This window comes from Ictalurus furcatus, chromosome 11 (assembly GCF_023375685.1).
Source record: "Ictalurus furcatus strain D&B chromosome 11, Billie_1.0, whole genome shotgun sequence".
NCBI classification, from domain to species: domain Eukaryota; kingdom Metazoa; phylum Chordata; class Actinopteri; order Siluriformes; family Ictaluridae; genus Ictalurus; species Ictalurus furcatus.
In genome coordinates, this window is record NC_071265.1 from 7,928,639 (window position 1) to 7,950,000 (window position 21,362).

Here is a 21,362-nt window from a genome sequence, read left to right on the forward strand (position 1 = left end):
CTGTTTACATGGTAGTTTCTTAATCAAAGTATGGTCTTAATCGGGTTAAGAGTGGATTATTGTTGTCCATGTAAACGCACTGATAAAGACCGTGCAGAACTATTTCGTGTAATTGCAATTTCGCCAGTTCAAGCAGATTTCCACAAGAAAATCACAAAAAAAAATTCGCAAATTTCGAGAGAAAAAAAGCCGCAGCAAAATCACAAAAGAAAAGAAGAAAAAAAATATTTTTTGCCCGCAACAATCACAAAAATATGTTCTCTAGGCAGAACACTGCTACCGTTTCTGTTTATTTTCTGTGTTTGACGATGTAAGCAGAACTTCAGCAGTCATTTTCTTTAATAGTAGGTCTAAGGTCTTCAGCGTATAATCTTATAATTCTATAAAGATCTTATTGGGATCACACAGTATAAAACTGGTTTTACATAATAAACTTTGGTAAACTTCAAACGAGGGAATCTGTCATTTGAAACAGCGGCATGTGACGACATCTCCATGTTAGTTCTAACTGTTCAGCTTCAATAAACGTTCCCCATGCTTCATCTGCTAAACAGTATGTACTGTTGTTATATTCCTACTGAGCACAGACATCTCAGTAAGACTCAGTAAGGCATCACGATCACACTCAACCGGTTTCCGTCAAGTGTGCGCCGTTTTCAAATCACCACGGGTCATGTGAAACCAGGGTCTCTAATCTACAGCCGTCCGTTTATCATAAATCACACGCAGTCGCTTTAATAACACGCTGGGGCTTTTAATAACGGAGAGTTCCTGCTTCAAATCAGTCAGAGGATTGAAATGATGACAGAGCTGCGAATGATTCAGTCTGACGAGTATCGTTCAGGTTCTTACTTTTTCTGCATGTGTGTCCAGAAACACGCTCCACATCTGTTCAGTTTATTTACATGTAAATATTCATGATTGAAATACACTTTATAATACTTTCCTGTTACGAAGCGTTTACAACCGAGACTTCTTCCATAAAGGTTAAATAAATGTCTCCATAAATCTGTTTATTATTAATTGTAGATTACGCAGCGTGTCTGCTGTACACGTCCCTGTGTATGAGCTGTTACTATAGAAACAATAACATGTGTTAGTATGAGCGCATTAACATAAACATATCGTTGGTGTTACAGAGTGTAACGTGTGCATTCGGCTGAATCAATAAACACAACTCATGTCAGTCAGTACGTTTACATGGACAACAATAATCCGATATTAACCCGATTAAGACAATCGACAAACAATAATCCGATATTAACCCGATCAAGACTCTGATTAATAAACTAGCATGTAAACAGCGATTATTGATGACCTTAATCCGACTAAAGTCATACTCGAAGTAAACACAAATTGAATTAAGACATGCGGAGTATTCCTGTTTTAGTCGCATTATGGACGTGTATTACAGACATGTACACACCTTAATCACACTATTAACGTCGTGTGAGAGTTTTCACCGCATTTTGCGACAGGACACGTACACACACGGCAATGCTCTACCGTTTTACGGCTGCGTCCCAAACCGCGTACTTACCTGCTATACAGTAGGCGAGATACATGCATCTCAGTTACTATATAGTAGGTAAGTACGCGGTTTGGGATGCAGCCCACGGCTTCAAGCAGTCGTTTATTTGCACGTATAGCATGACAAATAATTAACTGCACTTGAAGCTTTCGTAAAATTACAAATAAAACCACCCAAAACTGTATACCGTACCATAACGAAGATGAACTGTACGTTAATACGTGAAATTCTGGAGGGAACGTCGGACGGCGTGGTGTGGGGACATAATGACGTGTGCCGTTAATCGCTCTAAGTTCTATAACGTGTAAAACAGGAACATGAAAGGAATAGTCTAAAAGCGACTCATGTAAACACCTTAATCACAATATTGTCTTATTCAGAATAAGGTCAATAATTAGATTACCGCTGTCCATGTAAACGTAGTCAGTGCCAATTTAAACCGTGCTTTACACAAGGCTTGTACTACTGAATGAATAACTCCATGTATACTATTTAAGAAGAAAAGTATAAAGTGCATAAAGTGTCTCTCACACTTTATGTTCTCTATTCATTTGCTATGTCACAGGTGATGCATTCGACACAGGACTCTGTAGGAACGAGAGCAATGCAAAGCAGGCCGTGACGGCGGAAAAAGCTTAACGACTTTTCAGCTTTTATGCAAATGAAAAGTGGCCTGCACATGCCGCAACCTCAAAACATCCAACGGGTGGTGAAGAAAGCGATTAGTTTGGCTGTAATGTGGAAGCGTTACCCTGTGTGCATGTGACATTCATTTTCAATGTACGTGCATGACACCGAGCCACAGATTTCTCAATTCTGTTCAAACTCTGCATGATGCAACGAGGAGACAAATCAAAACAACAAGCTTGAAAGATTCGTATCATCTGACATTTAGATCACATCTTCCGGTGAAGGCTGTTTGTACATGCCAACAAGACAAAAGTAGATGCGCCAAGAGTGACTTAATCACTGCTAGTGTAAAGATACAGATATAATTGTGTTAAAATGCTCACTCACTGTGTAACTGTTTGTAGTTGTAATGGCGGAGTAATCCTTGGCACTGGCCCTCTTCGAAGTAACCAATAAGACTAGAACAGTGAAGACGTGCTTCACTAAAGGATCAGCTCAGTCACTGAGCTAGAAGAAGAATTCGTTCACATCAAGTGTACAAACTAGTCGACTAATCATCAGGCTTGGTCGACTAAATTTTAATTAGTCGGTTAGTCGCAGGAAAAAAAAAATCCCACAGGACGTGGTGAAGTCACACAGTCGGTGACGGAAAGTTCGCTAACACAGCTGGCCTGTCTGATCCACCTGCTAGTAATTATGTCGGGAAGAAAATCAAAAGTGTGGGAACATTTTGAAAGGATGGTAAATGGTCTGCACTTATATAGCGCTTTTTTAATCTTAGCGGTTCTTCGCGGTCTCATTCACCCATTCACACACACACACTTACACACCAATGGTAGCAGAGCTGCCATGCAAGGCGCTATCTTGCCATCGGGAGACACTTGGGGTTCAGTGTCTTTCCCAAGGACACTTCGGTATGTGGAGTTACGTGGGCCGGGAATCAAACCGCCAACCCTACGATTAGTGGACAACCCGCTCTACCACCTGAACCACAGCCGCCCACAAAAACCCCAACAAGATCTTTTTGACCCCAAAAGTAGCAAAACAGTAGAAGTAGCAGCCTAGCATTAGCCACTTTACACGGCCTTTCATTTTAAGGTTAACCAAGTTAACTTAGATAAACGTGCGCGATTCCATTAAATTATCCAAACGTTCGTGCGGAGTATTGGAAGTTAAATCATACGAACGTTTAACTTAACGTGCATTTCTCTCTAGGCTCGTCCGCTGTACCGTGGACACGTCTCCATGCCGACACTAATTAAATTAATATTATAAATGTTTGATTAGTCGACTAATGGCCGTAATGAACGAATACTACTCGACTTTAATCTTTAGACTTTAAAATCTTTAATCTGGGGAAGCCCTAGTACGAACGATTAAAATACACAGTATTAACGTGGAAGGTGTGAGTGCGTTTGTGAGTGTGTGAGTGAGTGAGTGAGTAGCGAGCTACCTGGATGAGCGTAAAGACCTTGAGTGCAAGAGGAAAACAAAAGAACGACAGGATGTTTTTCAGCTCAGACATTCATACAGCCAGCTGCCAAGTCTCCAAGACGGAAAAGTTCAAATGACAGTAAATTCCCTTCACGTGATTTTCCCTCTCTTGACTGGAGAATAAAATAAGGGTGTGGGGTTTATTACGCAGTCACAGCGCACCGATACTATGGACGACTGCCGAATTTACATTTACTCAAAAAGCTTCCTACGATTATTTCTGTCTGAGAAACACACAGGCTGATGCATGTAGCATTCTTCACAGTCTTCTGACATGCCCCTGCTATGTTCAGTTCAGTAGACCAGCTGTAAGGAGGCACGACAGCCTCGGGCCGGCTGTAACACCGACGCTGGCATCCTGGATCATGTGGACATTTAGACTTGATGAAGATTCAGTGAAAAAGGCCAAATTGTTCCAATCGTGATTAAATACCAAAACTCAAGGTGTCTGCCACCTGCACAGACCTTTCTCTGTAAAACAGACCGAATGTTTCTAGCTATACAATAAATCAGGTTTATTGTCAATATTTACAGACTTTCAGCTGTTTGCAGTGAACAAATCAAACGAAAGCAACTGAAATAGTTCAACACAAGGAATACTTCAAGCGGTTTCTCCAAATTCAACTGAGAATGCAACTGACTGGGAGCACCCCACGTGCTTTATACATTATATACGGAATCTTTACACTTGTGAAGTGTTACAATATTTAAAGGTTTTTCAGTGGGGTGTTTTTTTTATTTTTATAAATAATAGTTAAAATTTTTTAAATATTAATTTTTTTAAATTAACAAATATTTTTGCAGACGTTAAAGAAAGCATAAATAAACTTTAAGGATTTAAATGAGAGGTGCACCGATATTAAATTTCTCAGCCGATACCGATAACCGATTATTCAGAGTGATATTGGCCGATACAGATAGTTCTGCCTTTTATGCCTTCTTTTAAATGAATAATAATTAATTCCACATTTCTGAAGGAAATGCAAATAAAAACTTTATTCTCTCCATTTCAACAAGTTGTTTCACAGTAACTGGTCTCATAAACAGAAAACACTTTACTCTAATTAACATGAACACCTGAACTCAATTCTGAAGGTTAAAGTAAGATTTCTTAACTTATTGAATGTTATTAATTCATATTAACATTGACTGAATTCTAAAATCCTCCTGTTAGTCTCACATTCACTCTCCACTAACAAAAGCATTTCTACTTCATCACTGAACATCAAACTGGTAATATATAATATCAACTTTTTATATATTAACATTAACTGGATATGAAATGTACTACTCTACCAATATATTTTTCTGTGCAATATATACTTTTTTGTCAACTCATCTTCATTTAAATCTTTCATCAGTGTACTGGCGCTTTAATTCAGCGTGTCAAAAAACTAATAATAATAATTTCAACTCAACGCTGCAACTCCCGCTTCACTGCTGCAGCGTCCGGTGTAAAATTTTAACAGTGCAGAGATCACAGAGATTACAAACTGCAGTTTTGTCGTCATTCCACACAAGAGACATCATCTTTACACACAGCACGAAATCAATGTGTTTTCCCGCTTTCTTTTGACTGACAGGATGTAATCGGCCATGATCTTCAGATGTTTTTAAACATCTGCCGATGGCCCATAGCGTGAAAAATATCCTTTATCGTCCGACACCGATTATCGACAAATACACTGGTGCATCTCTAATATAAATGCAACACTACCCTACAGCACGTACATCATGATGATGATACATAACGTATATTGTAGAAATACCTTCACAAATCACGATCTACGAGCTCACAAATCTACTTCAAAGTAAATTTAAGTCCAGAAATGCTGAACAAATCTTTAGTGTTGATTTATTAGTTATTAGACTTTTTTATTTTTGTTGACACTCAATCCCCCCCCCCCCCCAATTTCTTTTTAGGAGAACTAGAGGACGGAAACTGCTTCTTGGCACGGCTCCTCAGCACTAAACGTTCGCTGCTAGGAGTCCGAGTTGTGAAAACCTTGCGAATTCAAACCATGAAGCTGGTTTTAAAAACAGTTTTATAAAGTCATGAGAATGAAAAAGAACTTACACGGTCTTAGCTCAGGTTTGACTTTCATAACACGGTCACAGCACAGCGTTCCTAAATCACAGATAAATACTGTTCCATGACGTGCACGTCATCGTTCACAAGCTTGATTTTTAGTTGCTTAAGCTTTCAACAGTTTTTTAGGAAGACCGATGAAACCGATGACGGCAGAAAAACATTCGTATACATTTTTAAATGCTTGAGAGACTCGCATACACACACAGACTCGTGGTTTTCTTACACGATAGCAAAGCAGTAACTGAAGTTTTTCCTGAAAGAAGCACGAGTCATTCATGAAGCTGAAAATGACTGACATGTTTAATAATTTAATAAGACATTTTGTCAGCTCTTTTCAGAACATATTTGCTTATGAGAACTGGCGTCTACATCTGAAGACACGGGGAGAGCCTTGAGGCTCACGGAGATCAGAAGAGAACATGTGAACGTCTCCAGTGTTTTGGCGAGAAGCCCCACATGAACCCCTCGCTGTGTGACTCACGGCTGGAGAAAACAGTACAAGCTTGATTTCACAAGAGTCCACAGCTTCTATTTCACCATCCTCATTCACGCATGCACATACACGTGCCTGACTTAAAGCGTTGTGAAACACTAAGCTACATTTTCTGAGATTAACAGAGGCGTTCGTATCGCACATCATAAAAGACGATCTTAGCATCTGTTCATTTTAATTGTAGGAGAAAGCTGGTTAATTTTGAGCTTTTGTCCGCTATTTTCGACTTCCTGGTTTAAAATCTCGGTCACAGACAGTGATGTGGCAATATACTATAGTACATCGATGACTTCTTGGGGTCTCATAATTATTCATGAGCCTGCGTGTTCTTATCCTATGAGAAGATGCCTTCTCTTAATTATTCATGACAGCACGTGGTGCTTTCCTACAGATGTAGTAGATGAGAGAGGTTCAAATGGGTGTTTATTTCAGTGGTGTAAGAGTTCGAGTGTGTTTATTCGAGAGAGCTATGAGAATTGGAGAAAGGTGGACTTCAGACTTGCTCATGAAAGCAGTTTGCGTCTACACAATGATGCGGTAACAAGTCCCAAGGACTTTTCTATCCCTTCAAATGAGATATGTGACTAATTTTAACCATGACAGTTTTACTTGCCTTTTGAGCTAATTAAACTGCTTAAAGCTCCACAGGCCATCATGTACAAAACTATAGAAAGAAAGTCCGTGTTGCAGGGAATAACTTCGCCTTTTTATTTGTGAAAAGCTCGAGCCTATTACCTAACTAGCATGCCAACATTTCTCTCATCCACGCTGCTTCCGGTTTTGTTATATTTTCCTCCATAGTCACGCCAGGGGCTAATGATTCAAATAGATGGGGCAGTGCTACCTACTGTGTCTACATTTAGCCCTGGGGATTCAGGAGGAGAGAAGTCCCCTGCCTCATCTGTAAACTTTGTCACTATCCATCATCTTTTTTTTTGAGTATTGTGAAGGTTCGCCCCACTCTTCCTCTCCTGCCTTTCCCTGCCACGCCCACTCCCCCTCCCTTCTTCGCACAGCCATCCACGCCCATTTAAGTTGCACTTTTCAAAAACATTGAGAGGTAGAATTGAGCTGAAAGAGGGAGGTTTCATGACCTTTTAAACATGAATAAAGTACCATTCAGACAATCTGTTAAGTAGAGGACACCAGAGGACATCTGCAGTAATTAATGTTTATCACAATAATCTGTGTATAAATCACAAAGATCTCCAAAAGTTCTACACACACCTCATATCTTTAATGCAACGTGATCGTTTTGATCTTCATGTTAAGTGCTTGCTGTAGGACTTGTAGCCAAACACATCGTACTTGATAATTAGTAGGTCACATGACTATAACGCATGTAGTCTGTACCTGTGATAGGGACTCAATAATTTACCCAATACCCCCTGAAGCATCACTTCTCTCACAATGCTGCATTCTACTTATCTCAGAAATGGGAGGTCAGAGCACTCAGAATGACGTCATTTTCGTGTGTTGGAGCTACAAAGTGTTGGGGGGACGACACAGACGCAACAAGCTAGCCAGCTAACTGCGATGAGTGAACTGTATAGACTGTGCTATAGATACACCACTAACAATTACAGTACCCCATCTCCCCATGTAAAACTAATCCAGTCCAAATAGGGCTTAAGAGTTTGATCAACTCTATAAAAAAAATAAATAATAAATAAATAAATAAATAAAAAGTAAAAGCTCAGGCCTCTACTAGTGAATATTGTACGCTGTGCGTAATCAGAACCTCTTTATTGGGCAGGTACACTTGCATGTATTAGGCTTGTGAGATTGTCACTCAATGCCATCACCCTATCATTCCCCCAACTATCGCTGATTGACGATAGTATCACCTGTGGCTCTGAGCAAGGGAATTGAAGGGGGCGTGGCCAGAGATATGCAACACGTTACGTCAATACAGCGGAAAAATACCGGAAACCGGTTACGAGTCGGCCGTAGCTGCAACAGCAGTGGAGATACTTACTGAAATCTTGTACAGTGAAGACGCCCTGATAAACAACAAGTTTCATTTCCTTAACTTAAATCAAGCAAAGACACTATCTAGGCTTTTCACACTGAGCTTAACCCCGGGTTATCGTCGTTCTAAACCCCACTTTTAACCCCGGGCAGAGGAAGGTTTCACAGTTGTAATTTAGAAGCGCTTTTTACCCGGGGTTAAGAAACCGATCTCCGAAGCAGGGTTAGCACCGCAGTGCCAAACGTGTATAGCATGAAATGATACGCCGCTAGAATGTTACGGCGAGATGCTATGCAACAGACATCTAATCAGAAACTGAACATCCGAGCAGGATGTACACAGTGACATTTTCTTCTCACCGATGCCAAACGTTGAGACAAGCCGTTGCTTAAACCGGTCGCATGCTGTATTTATCCCATGTATGAGCAGTGTGAAACGTGAAATAAGATTACCCAGGTTTCCGTTCACCCAGGATTTAGAACCACTCAGGATGAACCATTTCAAGTGTGAAAAGTCGTACGTAGAAGAGAAAAACAGGTTTTTGTTGCTCGGATACAAAATCAGACAGCAAGTTATTAAGATTCGTATAGGATACTAAATAGGCAAAATTGTACGACTAAAATCGCATGACTTGACCGCCATCGTGACATTTGTAACTGATCCCATCATCAATCGTCCCAATCGGAGCGTGTACTAGGAATTCGATTTGACAGAATTGGCATGCATCGATGGACAACATCCAACAGTGCAGATACGAGACGAGTACAAACAGTACAACAATGCTGACACAGTAGCACTAATGCAAACAATACAGATAACACAATATACACAAGGCAATTCCTAAGTAAAAACAGCAGGTGCAGATATATGAGTCTTTGTTTATTCTGCAAATATTTGGGTAGAATTTTCAGTTCCAAAGTGCACAGGTATAACCGACTGAACGAGCTTATCTATCAGCGCACACTGGCTGTGGAAAGATATGATCTGCCATCTACTAATACCTAATCCACTAGCACTATAATCTCCCATTCTGCACACTCAGTACTGTGCAGAATCACTATATGTATATATATGTGTGTGTGTGTGTGTGTGTGTGTGTGTGTGTGTGTGTGTATATATATATATAAAAAAAACACATACCCACACACTTCTCAGCAGGTAGGCCCGGGCACTTTGGGCCTGAATCACGCTCCTACCAGTGAAACATTTACTCTTCGTGTAAATATCGTACTTGTGTCAAGGAAGCAATGACGTTAATGAATAATCTAATGCTCACTAATGAACAGAAACAGTAGCATGACATGTGAAGGCATGAGTAGGTTTGAAAACGTCTGGGTATAAACCGAGGTGGTTAATAATGAACCTGAGATTCATGATAACATTCAGAGCATGAAACAGAGCACGCCTTTTTTATTACTTTTATTATCATTTTTTATTTTTATTATCATCCTAAAGATGTCCTCAGAGTCTCAGACTCGGCTATGTTTACATGTTTTGCTTCATTCAGATCGCAGATTCTAAATAAACTGCATTTTAACCTTTAACATGGAGGATTGGGACGCTGCTTATAAACTTTGCTTAAAATGTTAAATATTAAACACAGCAGAAGTTCTGATAAACAAATCCGATTTCAGATCACTCACTTTACAAGTTGACAAGTAGAACAGCGTTATGATAACACGTTTAGAATTAACACTGCTTTTTTTCCATGTAAAATAAATAAAATTATAATTTTAAAAACAAGTAAAAAATATGTTGAATGCGTAATGTCGTTTCACCCGAATGAAATCAACATCATTTGAACGTAAGGCAAGCAAACCAATTAGTGCGATTTTACATTTATTTTAAATGCCGTGAACAACATTGATTCAACATGACTTTAATGAGCGAAATGATGCTGGATCGATGTCGGAGATGAATGTCGTTTCGATGCCGAGAGAAACCTCGATTATGCGATGATCACACGTCATTGTTATTTGTTAAGGCTGCTAGCATACGTACCTGACGTAGATGGGGCACCAGAGACGAGCTCTACCTAGGCAGTCGAAAACTTTGCATTTCTCCGTCTGCACATTTTGGAAGATGCTTTGACAGACTGCTTGTGTTTCCGCCCTTACAAGCAAAAATCTCGTTGCACTTGTGGACACGAGCGTTGTCTGCATCAACTCTAGTGAAGTGCACGTACACTTCTGAACGTTTGGTTTGGTTCTCTCTGCCATCGTCACTCTGTGTATTAAGCGGGAGCTTTCGTGTTGTGCGAGTGCTCGCTGGTGCGTGTGAAAGACAGCCTCCGCACACGAGAGATCTCATTTCTGGATTGCGAATAAGGAAAATGCAGACGAATGTCTTAATATATTATCGCAAATTAGAAATGGTTGGAGAGATAAATGTGCAAGATAACGTTTATTTAACAATAATAAATAGGATATATATTTTCTTAAATTTCTCCAGTACCGAAAGCAGAGTTTATCAATACTACAATCTTTCATAATTCAGCACCGGGGCCAGTTTAATACCGGGTTTCAGTACCCACGGCTACTTATAGAACAGGTGTGATGAAATTTGCATAGGCGAGAATGAAAAAAAATAAATAAAACACCAGAAATATTTGAATGCTTTCTAGAAAAAAGAAAACACAAACAGTAATTGTGCTTGGTGCACAATATATATATATGTTTCACTATAAACACCTTTCTGTTTTTATACCTCTCTTTTATATAAAAAAAAAAAAAAAAAAAAAAAAAAAAGTCACCCTGTGGTGTTTATTTATATTTAAATCCATTTATAGGGAATTCGTATGAGCATGCAGACGACTGGGAAGATTCTCTCTACAGGTGTTTTGACGCTACCATCTCCATGGAAAAATCTGAGCATTATTAGATCATAAAACGCATGGCCTATGCAAACGCAGGCCCTGTATCGCTGGTTTACCAGGGGACAGGGGCAGGTGTGCGGGATGGGTGGGGTTTCGTTTGTATTGTATGGTAGGTCTGGGACGTTTCCAATTTGCATACTGTACAATCTACATTTCTTGACGAGGGAACAAATGCAGCTGCTTTTTCCCCCCTTTCGCAGCTGCCTAATCATGTGTTTGAGGAACTGCTGTGTCAAGCAATCACAATCAAAATCTTTTTGTTGGCTTTAAATGGGTGCAGAAAATTCTCATCATCAGCCTATAAAAGTCAGCTATTGATTCTGATCAAAAATAAGTTATTGATATAGATCACTCACGGCTGTTTTGGGGGGGTTTGGCCCAGGAATCAAAGCTCGTTGCTCAAACAAACTAAAACACTCCAGTTTTATCTCTCGCTTGTCACTGGATGTCGGCCGCTGGTGTCGTAGAAAGCCTGAGCGAACACACATCCGAGTACCATCATTCATCTGTTCCCAGAGGATCCCAAAAGCCACAGCAGACGAGAGGAAAATACACCCATTACAGCTGTGTACATGCCCTTTAATGTTCACCTTGAGCTCCTCAAAAACCACACAAGCACCAGACTGACTGAATACACAGGACATTCATCATGGTGAGACAATTCAAGCTCAGTCAAGAGGCCAGGCCAAGCCCACCAAACATGCAGGTATCTCCAAGTAAATATTTGAAATATCAGGGAAATTATAGCCTAAGGCCATTTAATTTTCCAGAACTAAATAGCAGTGAGAGGACAGAGCAGCAAGTGACAGGAAACAAAACAGAGGCACAAGGACAAAAACATGAATGAAATAAAATGTAGAAAGAGAGTATAAACAAGTACAAGTTACTATTATTAATACCTATATAAAATAGATCATATTTCAATGCTGGCTGTTTATACAATTGACTATCAAGAGGCTAGCAGGAGAGCTATATAAGCTCCTGGGGGACACGGTGGCACAGTGGGTTCTCTGGAGGAATCATGCTGGTAGGTGGATTAGTAAATCTATATTGACCATAAGTGTGAATGTGTGTGTGTGCATGGTGCCCTGCAATGAACCTGCATCCCATCTGGTGTGTATTCCTGCATCGAACCCAGGGTAGAACCATACGACCCTGATCAGAAAGGAAGGAAGGAAAAATAGATGGATGGAAGAAAGGGATTGATGGATGTTGGGGAAGGATGGATGGATGTTAGGGATGGGTGGATGGATGGATGGACATTACGGATGGGTGGATATTAAGGAAGGATGGATGCAAATTTTAGGGAAGGATGTATCGATGGAAGAAAGGGGTGGATGGATAGATGGAAGAAAGGGATGGAGGGTAATGTTAAGGAACGATGGATGGAAGAAAGGGATAGATGGATGGATGCATGGGTGGAAGGATGGAAGGATGGAAGGAAGGGGTGGATAAATGAATCTCTCTCAGTGTCTGAAAGCGAGTGATTATTCCCTCATGCTGCCCAAACCAACAACTGTGTTAAGGTCAAACTGGCAGGAAATAATTTCAGACTCATTACTACTGACTACCTGAGACAACAATAACATGCATCATCACACCTATTAGCAGGTATGAAGTAGAACCATCATCATACTGGATTCATTTAATATAGTCCAGTGCAGCACGGTGGCTCAGCGTACAGCAGTTCCAGGGTTCCCGGATCCATCACGAGCACGGGTTACACTCTGTCTATGTCCTGTTCCTGTGCTCATTCTCCCAATCAGTGGATTAACGACTTGCCCAACATGTGAACGTGCACAGAACCGCACTACATCCCCGCCTTCAACAGCAAACAATCACCTGTATAATAACACCTACAGGCAAATACGAAGAGGAGCGCTGAACACATAGCTCCAGTGCTGGACTCATTTCATTGCCATGCCTGGGATTTATAATGCATTATTAAAGATAAAACGCATTGTATGCATGTATCTCATGACCTGGGATGTATGAGATTAATCCTGGAGAATATCTCCACCACTGACATCCTGTAATCTCACTTTGCATAACAAAACATACACACTGGAGATTTTTGAAACATGACCTCACTCACCCCATCTTTTCTTTCCGAGCCAGTGGACTGTTGCTCAGTGCTGCACAGTTTCCTCTTGTTTTTGCTCTCAGTCCTCTTCATTTTGGTGCAAATTGAGAAGACAGCTGATCAAACCAGATGATCATGGGTCGCTGGAGTAGTTTTCCCACATGAATTTTCACAGCCGGAATCCATTAAGTTAATGGAGAGACAGAGGGGGAAACCGCTAAAAATTGACCAAAAAAAGTCTAACAAATTAAAACGTCTTGTGTGTTTCTCTGGAGGTCATGCCCAGCGAAAGCAGCACTGTATCTCGCTTACTTCCAGTCCACAAACAAACATCTCTGAATGTAATCGTAGCTAGCCCTAACCTAGCTTAGAGTAAATTAGGAGGTCATTTAGCCGGCTAGCGATTATAACTAGCTCTGAAAGTGTTCACTGAAATGATAATGACAGTCCAAAACAAAAAAAAAAAGGTTTATGTAGTTAGAACTTTTTGTCGTTATAACTCCGCTAGCTAGCTAGCTAATAAAGACGCTGAGGTAATTAGCCGCATTTAACGTTCCCGCGTCTCTGTGAAGAAGTTAGCATTTAAGCTAATTCCTAACTCATTAATTCGGAGTGGAGTTTAGAACTCTCGCTCGCGCGCGCTCTCTCTCTCTCTCTCTCTCTCTCTCTCTCTCTCTCTCTCTATCTCTAACTCTAACTCTAAAATTCATCCGTGTCGCATGTCTTCGGTCTCCGTGTGTCTCTGCACCAGCAGCTGATGAACAGTTAGCTAGTTTAGCTAAAACCGGCTGCCTGGTAGTTCACTTCACCAAGCGGTCAACTGAAGCGAGCCGCTCGCGCTTCAGTCATGCCTGGTGCCGGTGAATCACACAGTCTTCCCGCTGCGCTGTTCTCAGATCAGCATAGCTTCTGTCTCACACACACCGTCTCCCAGCCCTCATGGTGAGCGCATCCGGAATAAACACACAGCAGGGATGACGACAGGTTTAATCCCGTTAGATCCCGAGTTCCTCTGAACCTCAGTGACAGGAATTCAGCCGCTTCGTGGATCGCTCCTAAAGCGCTGATCTGAGATCAGTCTGCCGGAGCACGAGCATGCGCAGTGATACGCTGATAAACACTACAGCACTGATCTGGGAGCAGTTCAGTCTCATACTAGCTGAGCACATGTGGAAATTGTGGTATAAGTATGTGGATGTGCCTTTGCTGCCATCTACACTGCACATTTATAATGTCGTGTTTATTTTCTGTTCTTTTTTTAGATTTATTATTATTTTTTATGAATTTGTTACTTTTGTTAATTCACATTAAGAAAAAAATAATAAGTTAATCATACAACTATACAATACACATAGAATTGTATTACATTATAATTGTTTGGTTTCTTTTTTCATTCAAATGCTACAGTAGATTTAGGTATTAAATATTTAGATATTCTTATGCAAATGCTACATATATTTAGATATTAAATACGTATTTTTTTGCATAAAACAAAGTACAATGTCTTTTTAAATATATTGTACAATGCATATTTATTTATAATATTATGGTAAGACATTTGGTCTTACACTTAAGGAATGAAACTCTTGGGGACATGCTGTTATAGGAAAATAATCCATGATGAGGTTAGTGTTTATGTTAAAGTTGAATTATTTTCCTATAACAGCACACCCAGAGTGTGCTTTATCCCTCCAGCAATTTGCCAATGATTGCAATTTTATATTTATTTATTAATTAACAAACATACTTTTATCTGTTTATAGTTATATGTTGTATAATGTCCACAAAACAAGTTAGTTCATATCACTTGTTATAGCAGCTATAAATTGTTATCTTTCACCAGCCTGTCTTTTTTCCAGTTTTGAAGTTAATAAAAGAAAAAAACCCAGAGATTGTAATTTTACCAAGATACTGGGAACCCTTAAACTCCTCTCTGTATCCCATGCGGAAATAAGGCATGTCCATCCATCCATTTTCTGTACCGCTTAACTTACACAGTGTCGTGGGGCCTGGGGCCTATCCCAGGTAATTCGGGGGAATGAACCAGGGAGTGCTAACCCATGACAGGGAACAACTGCACACGTTCATACACCCATTCATACACTACGGGCAATTTGGAAATGCCAATCAGCCTACAATGCATGTCTTTGGACTTGGGGAGGAAACATGAGTACCCAGGGGAAACCCCTGAAGCACAAGAACATGCAAACTCTGCACACACGGCAGAGGCGAGAATCAAACCCCCAACCCTACAGGTGAGATGCAAACATACTAATCACTAAGCCACCATGCCCAAATAAAGCATGTTTACAAGTCAAAACTACTCAAGCTATTAAATAGCGCTTATGTTAATGTCTATCTTTATAGGAATGTATGCCCTGAAGACTGTGGGAAATATCATGACACATGAATATGGGTAGTTTTAGAAAACAGCCAATAAACAGAACATCAGTAAGCAACTAGTGAAATAATTAACCAGCATTATGTCATCATTTAAGGTAAGGTCTGTAAATGGACTAAACAATACAACAAACAGTAGTTAGAGCGATGGAATAAAAGTGTAAATTCAAGTATATCAATAATTTTTTTCATATACTGTGAAAGAGGAAAGGTTTATTGATGGAAAATATCCGATATAAAAAGTTGAGAATTAGAGAGAAAATCATTGGAGGCCTTTTTGTTTTACTGGTATTTATTGATTACACCCAAAATGAACAAAAATAAAAGTTCCACAATATTGTTATATCATTACAATACATATACAGGGGGGCAAAAGTCATAAAATAACCCTTACTTTTAGTCACACTTGAAAATTATACATGAGAAATTAGTCTTTAAATAGTGAACTTTTTACTGTACATTGTGTGTGTGTGAATAATAAGTCAGCAAAGTGATCATGATCATTTATTTGTCTTTTATTTTAAATACTACTGCATATGAATGAATGATTGAGGATGTTTTAACTGTTAAACTGAACTCACTTCTGGGGGTGTGACAATGCTGTCAATAGTAACAGTATCAGAAATGAAACAAACACAATCTTGTCAGTACATGTGTAAAATCTGTACCTCTTGGTGCCACAATTATTTTAATTCATTTTTTTTTTTGAAACTGTAATTGTATGTTTTATTGACATACATAAGATTTTCTTATTGTTCCTGTATGGGAAATTAGCTTGTTATGGCAAGTATATGTTAAATTTGTGATACTTTTTGAGTACAAAGTGAGATTTACATCTTTACATGATTTAAAAAAAAATCATTCCTGGGTCAGATATCTCTTCTCTGGATAGAATCCTTTAAGAACTATAGTGGCCACTAACGAGAAGAAAGCTACTGTAGTGAGGATTGTCCTCAGTGCCTTGAACCAGCTGGGATATGTGGGTAACAGGGCCAGGTCGTAATGCAGTGATATTCCCAGCCCCATGATCACCAGCATGCCAGACTGGATAATATTGTGGCTAAACAGTAGCGCTCCCCATGCTATTATAGAGGGAACAACACTGTTGGCTAGGTTCAGCCAGTCGGGTTTTGCTGGGCTGCCCTCAGGTAAGGCGAAGCCCCAACGAGCGCCGCCGAGAAAGGAAAGGATTGAGGCTCCGTATACAACTTGAGCGTAAGCTAATTCAGGAATGTACGTCTCTGTGATGGCCATGAATAACGGCGCAGATACAAAAGGAATGAGACCGGAAAATCCCAGATACAGCGCTGGTTTGGGGGCGTTCTTCAGAACCTTCAGATCATAACGAAGCAAGTCGAGCTCTCGTGGAGGAGGTTCCTCCGGCTGCCGTTTCTTCAGTCTGTGTGATGAAGAGTGGATCGATTCGGCTCGGATGAGAGATCCTGCGGCATATCTGGGAGGCAGAGGGCAACTCCAGTCTTTCGTGAAAAACTGAGAGTAGCGGATCCGGTGGACAGAGAAGACAAACCTTCTGGATACGGGCTGAAGTCTGCTCCACTTCCCACACTGTTCATAAGAGAGGCACACATCAACACAAGCTCATCAGTTATTTCTGAAATTCTGCAGACAAACACTCTTAGAAAAAAAATAACTTCTCATTAGGAGTTGTTAGCTGCCTAAAGGTTCTACATGGATCTGATTAGGAGACACTCTGTTTTAGGGTTTTACCTTGAACCATAGGGTTTCCATCTAAGAATATAAGCTAGAACACTTGTATTTTCCTCCAACAGCATGTCCTGAAGTGATTTATTCCTCTTATACCGCAACAATTTTCTGAAGCAAAGAACTTATCATTTATTAAAAGAACATCACGTTGTCCTTTTTATCTTTCTATAGTTAAGTTTAACATTGTGAAATGTCCGCAAAACAAGTTGGCAACTGTCGTCACTTACGTTATAACAGCTAGTCATTCCTTCATCAGCCTCCTTTTCTGTCTCTCTCAAAGTTAATAAGACAGAGAACTGTAACTGACTGTTATAAAGTCCTGACACTGAAGACTCCTTCCAAAGAATACTAAATAAACATGTCCTCAAAGAAAACTTAATATCAACAAGTCCACACTTTCTTAATCCGTGTTTGTGGAGCAAGTCTGTGTAATTTGTGACTGTAAAAGTTATACTGTACAACAAGAACAAGTGCTTTAATATTCATCCATCCATTTTCTGTACCATTTATCCTACACAGAGTCACGGAGGACCCTGGAGCCTGTCCCAGGGAGCTCAGGGCACAAGGCAGGGGACACACTGGCTCGCAGGGCATAATCACACACACATTCACACACTATGGACAATATGAAAATGCCAGTTAACCTACACGGCATGTCTTTAGACTGGGTGAAGGAAAAGAGAGTACCTGGAGGAAACCCCTGAAGCACAGGGAGAACATGCAAACTACACGAACACAGGACAGAGGTGGGATTCGAACCTCCAACCCTGGAGATGCAAGGCAAACGTGCCAAGCCACCGTGTCCCCCAAATGCTTCATTATAAACCTCTTATAATATAATTATAAGCCTTGCAGTTACACATAGGTCAGACATGCTTCTGGCCAATCAGGTTAGAAGTCTGCAAAAGGCTGTAATTACTGCAAACAGGAAAACAAATTTTGAAACATTAGTGTTAATTCCCCGACCATGTATCGACCGCATAAATTATCATCCTTTTCAGAAGGTCGACATTTCTGTATTATAAATTCTTCTTCCAATATTTTGAGATACTGGATTTTTTAATTTCCATGCGCTGTAATCGTCGAGATTAAAACAAACAAAAAAAAAGGCTTGAAATATTAAACTTTATGTGTGTAATGAATCTAGAATATATGAAAGTTACACTTTTTGAATTAAATTACAGGAGGGGGGAAATTACTTTTCTACAATATTCAATTTTTATTTATTTTTTTTTTTTTTAGATGCACCTGTAAACCTCACCTGTGCTAAACATGGTACTGAAATAACTGTTTAAACGGTGGTGACCGTTATTCCTCTTCCCAAGAAGGAAAAGTGAGGGCAGAGTTGTTTAAAAAATAAGAATAATAACTATAACGACACTTAAAGTGTGTAAAGTTTTATCCTCACTTCTAGCAGGCTGCACTGTAAACAAATCATATGTCTTAAATCAGCTTGTACTCATGGTGTAAAGTTACTCACCCAAAAGCTGGCACCCAAGCGGCGTCCTACTACAGCTAATGACATTTCACCTGCAATGCAAATATTACAAGATTAATGAACTTGTTGCAGAAATAATTCTTTATTATACCTCTGGTCTCTATTCGAGGTCGTAGTTGCTATGACACACCAGAGAGAGTTACAAGAAGCTAGTCAGAGTAGCTGAGAGACTAGCTTCTATCCTACGGTCTGTAATGGAGCTCGTTAATTATACACAAAATATATTCACCACCTATCCTCTCATAGAGCTTCCAAACATGCTTTAAAATATTAATTACTTCACCTTTCCTTCTAATTATAAGTCAGGAGCACATGCGGAGGTCACCAGCTAGCAACATGGCGAACGATTCTACATAATAAGAGTCCCGCTAAAAATTCAAAAATAAAAAAAATTTTTTTAAAATAATTCATTCATTCATTCATTTTTTTTTAACAACGTAGTGGGTATGAATATTAACACCGAACACCAAATCATACTTGTAGATTATATATTTCATGAAGTGTAATTGGGTCAGTTAAAGGTCTCTAATAATATACAATGTCTGGAGTCAATCAAAATGTAAATACAGCTGCATGAACCTTTAAATCATGGTTGCATTTTTTTTTTCTCCCAATATATTTATTGTCCTTTTTTTTGTTTGTTTTATAACCCCACATCAACTACAAGCACACAAGCATACACCCTTTCACATACACATATTCAATTTACACTTATACACAAATAAAAAAGGGAAGAAAAATAGGTAAATAAATCAAAATAAATGAATTTGTTGCAAACAGTGTTTACAAGTGTCTTTTTCAGTAAGGTCTACATTTCCATTTTACATGATATTTATGCATAGCTCTCATAGCTGATCAAAGTCTTCCCGCTTTCCTTTAGCAATAGAAGTTAGCCTTTCCAGTCCGATACAGTTCGATATCACCTTTATCCACATTTTCCTGGATGGAAATCAGGGTTGCAGTTAATCCATCAGTCATCAAATCCTGATTTTAGTTTTACATTAAACACAGATTCACTTTTATCATACTGTTATATTATTTTACATTTATATTTAAACTGTAGTTATGGATATATTTTAATCTTGCAGCTGATGTTACATTTTTCTAATAAACTGAGTGTATTTTCAGTGGAAAAAGGATTTTTTTGTTTGTTTGTTGGTTGGGTTTTTTTTTTAGAAATTGTACTTCACAATTCATGTAGAAACTAGACAAGCTTACCAGACTTAATCCAATGTGCATGTTGCATTCAGATCACGCTAACAGCATGAAGAGAGCTCAGGACTACTATACACAGAAGATTCAACGTTTTACCAACAATGGATCACAGCCCATGTCAGGGAATTCAAACCATCCCTGATGAACATTGACCATGTCTGCACCAACGACGCCTCCCTTCCAGATTAATGACATCTACATCTAGATTGAAGCATCCAATAACAAGGCAGTGGAAGGTGTTGCAGTTCCTTCCAGTGACCAGGACTGGCTGTGACTGTAGCAAATGTGAGGTGAACCCTCATTAAGGCAAAACTGCTAGCCCTGACATTACTAGCTATGTGTGGAGGGAATATGTTCATCAGCTCACTGGTGTCTTCACAAACATTTTCCACATCTCCCTGTATAGATGCAGGCTGCAGTTCCCACCTGTGTCAAATTGACCACCATCATCCCAGTGTTGAAGAAGTCTCAAGTTATGTGCCTGGACCCTCACCAATACTGGCAAAACACTAAGCTCCACTACAAACACCATATCTTCTGCCTTCCACCTGGCCTTATCCCACTTGGCCAAAAAGGACCCCCTGGACTTTTGGCTCCACAGTGAGTCCACCCTCTGAAGTTTTGGTTCTGTAGCAACTCAACCCCCTGGACATTTGGTTCTGTAGTGACACCACCCCCTGGGCTTTTGGTTCTGTAGTGACACCACCCACTGGGCTTTTGGTTCTGTAGTGACTCCACCCCCTGGACTTTTGGTTCTGTAGTGACTCCACCCCCTGGACATTTGGCTCCATAGTGACACCACCCCCTGGGCTTTTGGTTCTGTAGTGACTCCACCCCCTGGACTTTTGGTTCTCTATGGACTCCACCCCCTGGACTTTTGGTTCTGTAGGGACTCCACCCCCTGGACATTTGGTTCTGTAGTGACACCACCCCCTAGACTTTTGTTTCTGCAGCGACTCCACTCCACTTTTGGTTCTTCAGCGAATCCACCCCCTGGACTTTTGGTTCTGTAGTAATTCTAACCCCTGGACATTTGGTTCTGTAGTGATTTCACCCCCTGGACTTTTAGTTCTGCAGTGAATAACTCCATAACCTGGACTTTTGGCTCTGTAGCAACTCCACCCCGTGGACCTTTGTTTCCACAGACACTCCACCCCCTGGATTTTTGGCTCTGTAGCAACTCCACCCCCTGGACTTGGAACCTTAGAAGTGTTAGAAGGACATTTTAGGTAGAATGATATTTATTGACTTCAACACCACCATGCCACTGCCACAAACACCAATGGGTCACAAGCTCCACTGACTTAGACAAATATCTTCAACTGGAAATTCTTCAAATGGAAATTCTGGACTT

General features: G+C 40.0%; 2 protein-coding genes across 5 annotated transcripts in view; both read right to left on the reverse strand.

Moving 5' to 3' along the window:
• Nucleotides 1-14,193, reverse strand: part of mast2 (microtubule associated serine/threonine kinase 2) — a 151,399-nt gene extending 137,206 nt beyond the window's left edge. For all 4 annotated transcript variants that reach the window (XM_053636474.1, XM_053636473.1, XM_053636472.1 and 1 more), the window contains exon 1: nt 13,183-14,193. In XM_053636474.1, coding sequence (XP_053492449.1) covers nt 13,183-13,263 — 81 coding nt within the window. In that variant the 5' untranslated portion in view covers nt 13,264-14,193. The remainder of the gene's footprint in view (nt 1-13,182) is intronic.
• Nucleotides 14,194-15,814: 1,621 nt separating this feature from the next.
• tmem69 (transmembrane protein 69) lies at nt 15,815-19,267 on the reverse strand. The gene is made up of 3 exons (XM_053637067.1): nt 19,077-19,267; nt 18,776-18,825; nt 15,815-17,136 (listed from the first exon to the last, which is right to left on the reverse strand). The coding sequence occupies exons 2-3, from the start codon at nt 18,818-18,820 to the stop codon at nt 16,429-16,431; spliced, it is 753 nt and encodes a 250-aa protein (XP_053493042.1). The 5' UTR covers nt 18,821-18,825; nt 19,077-19,267; the 3' UTR covers nt 15,815-16,428.
• Between the last annotated feature and the right edge of the window lie 2,095 nt (nt 19,268-21,362).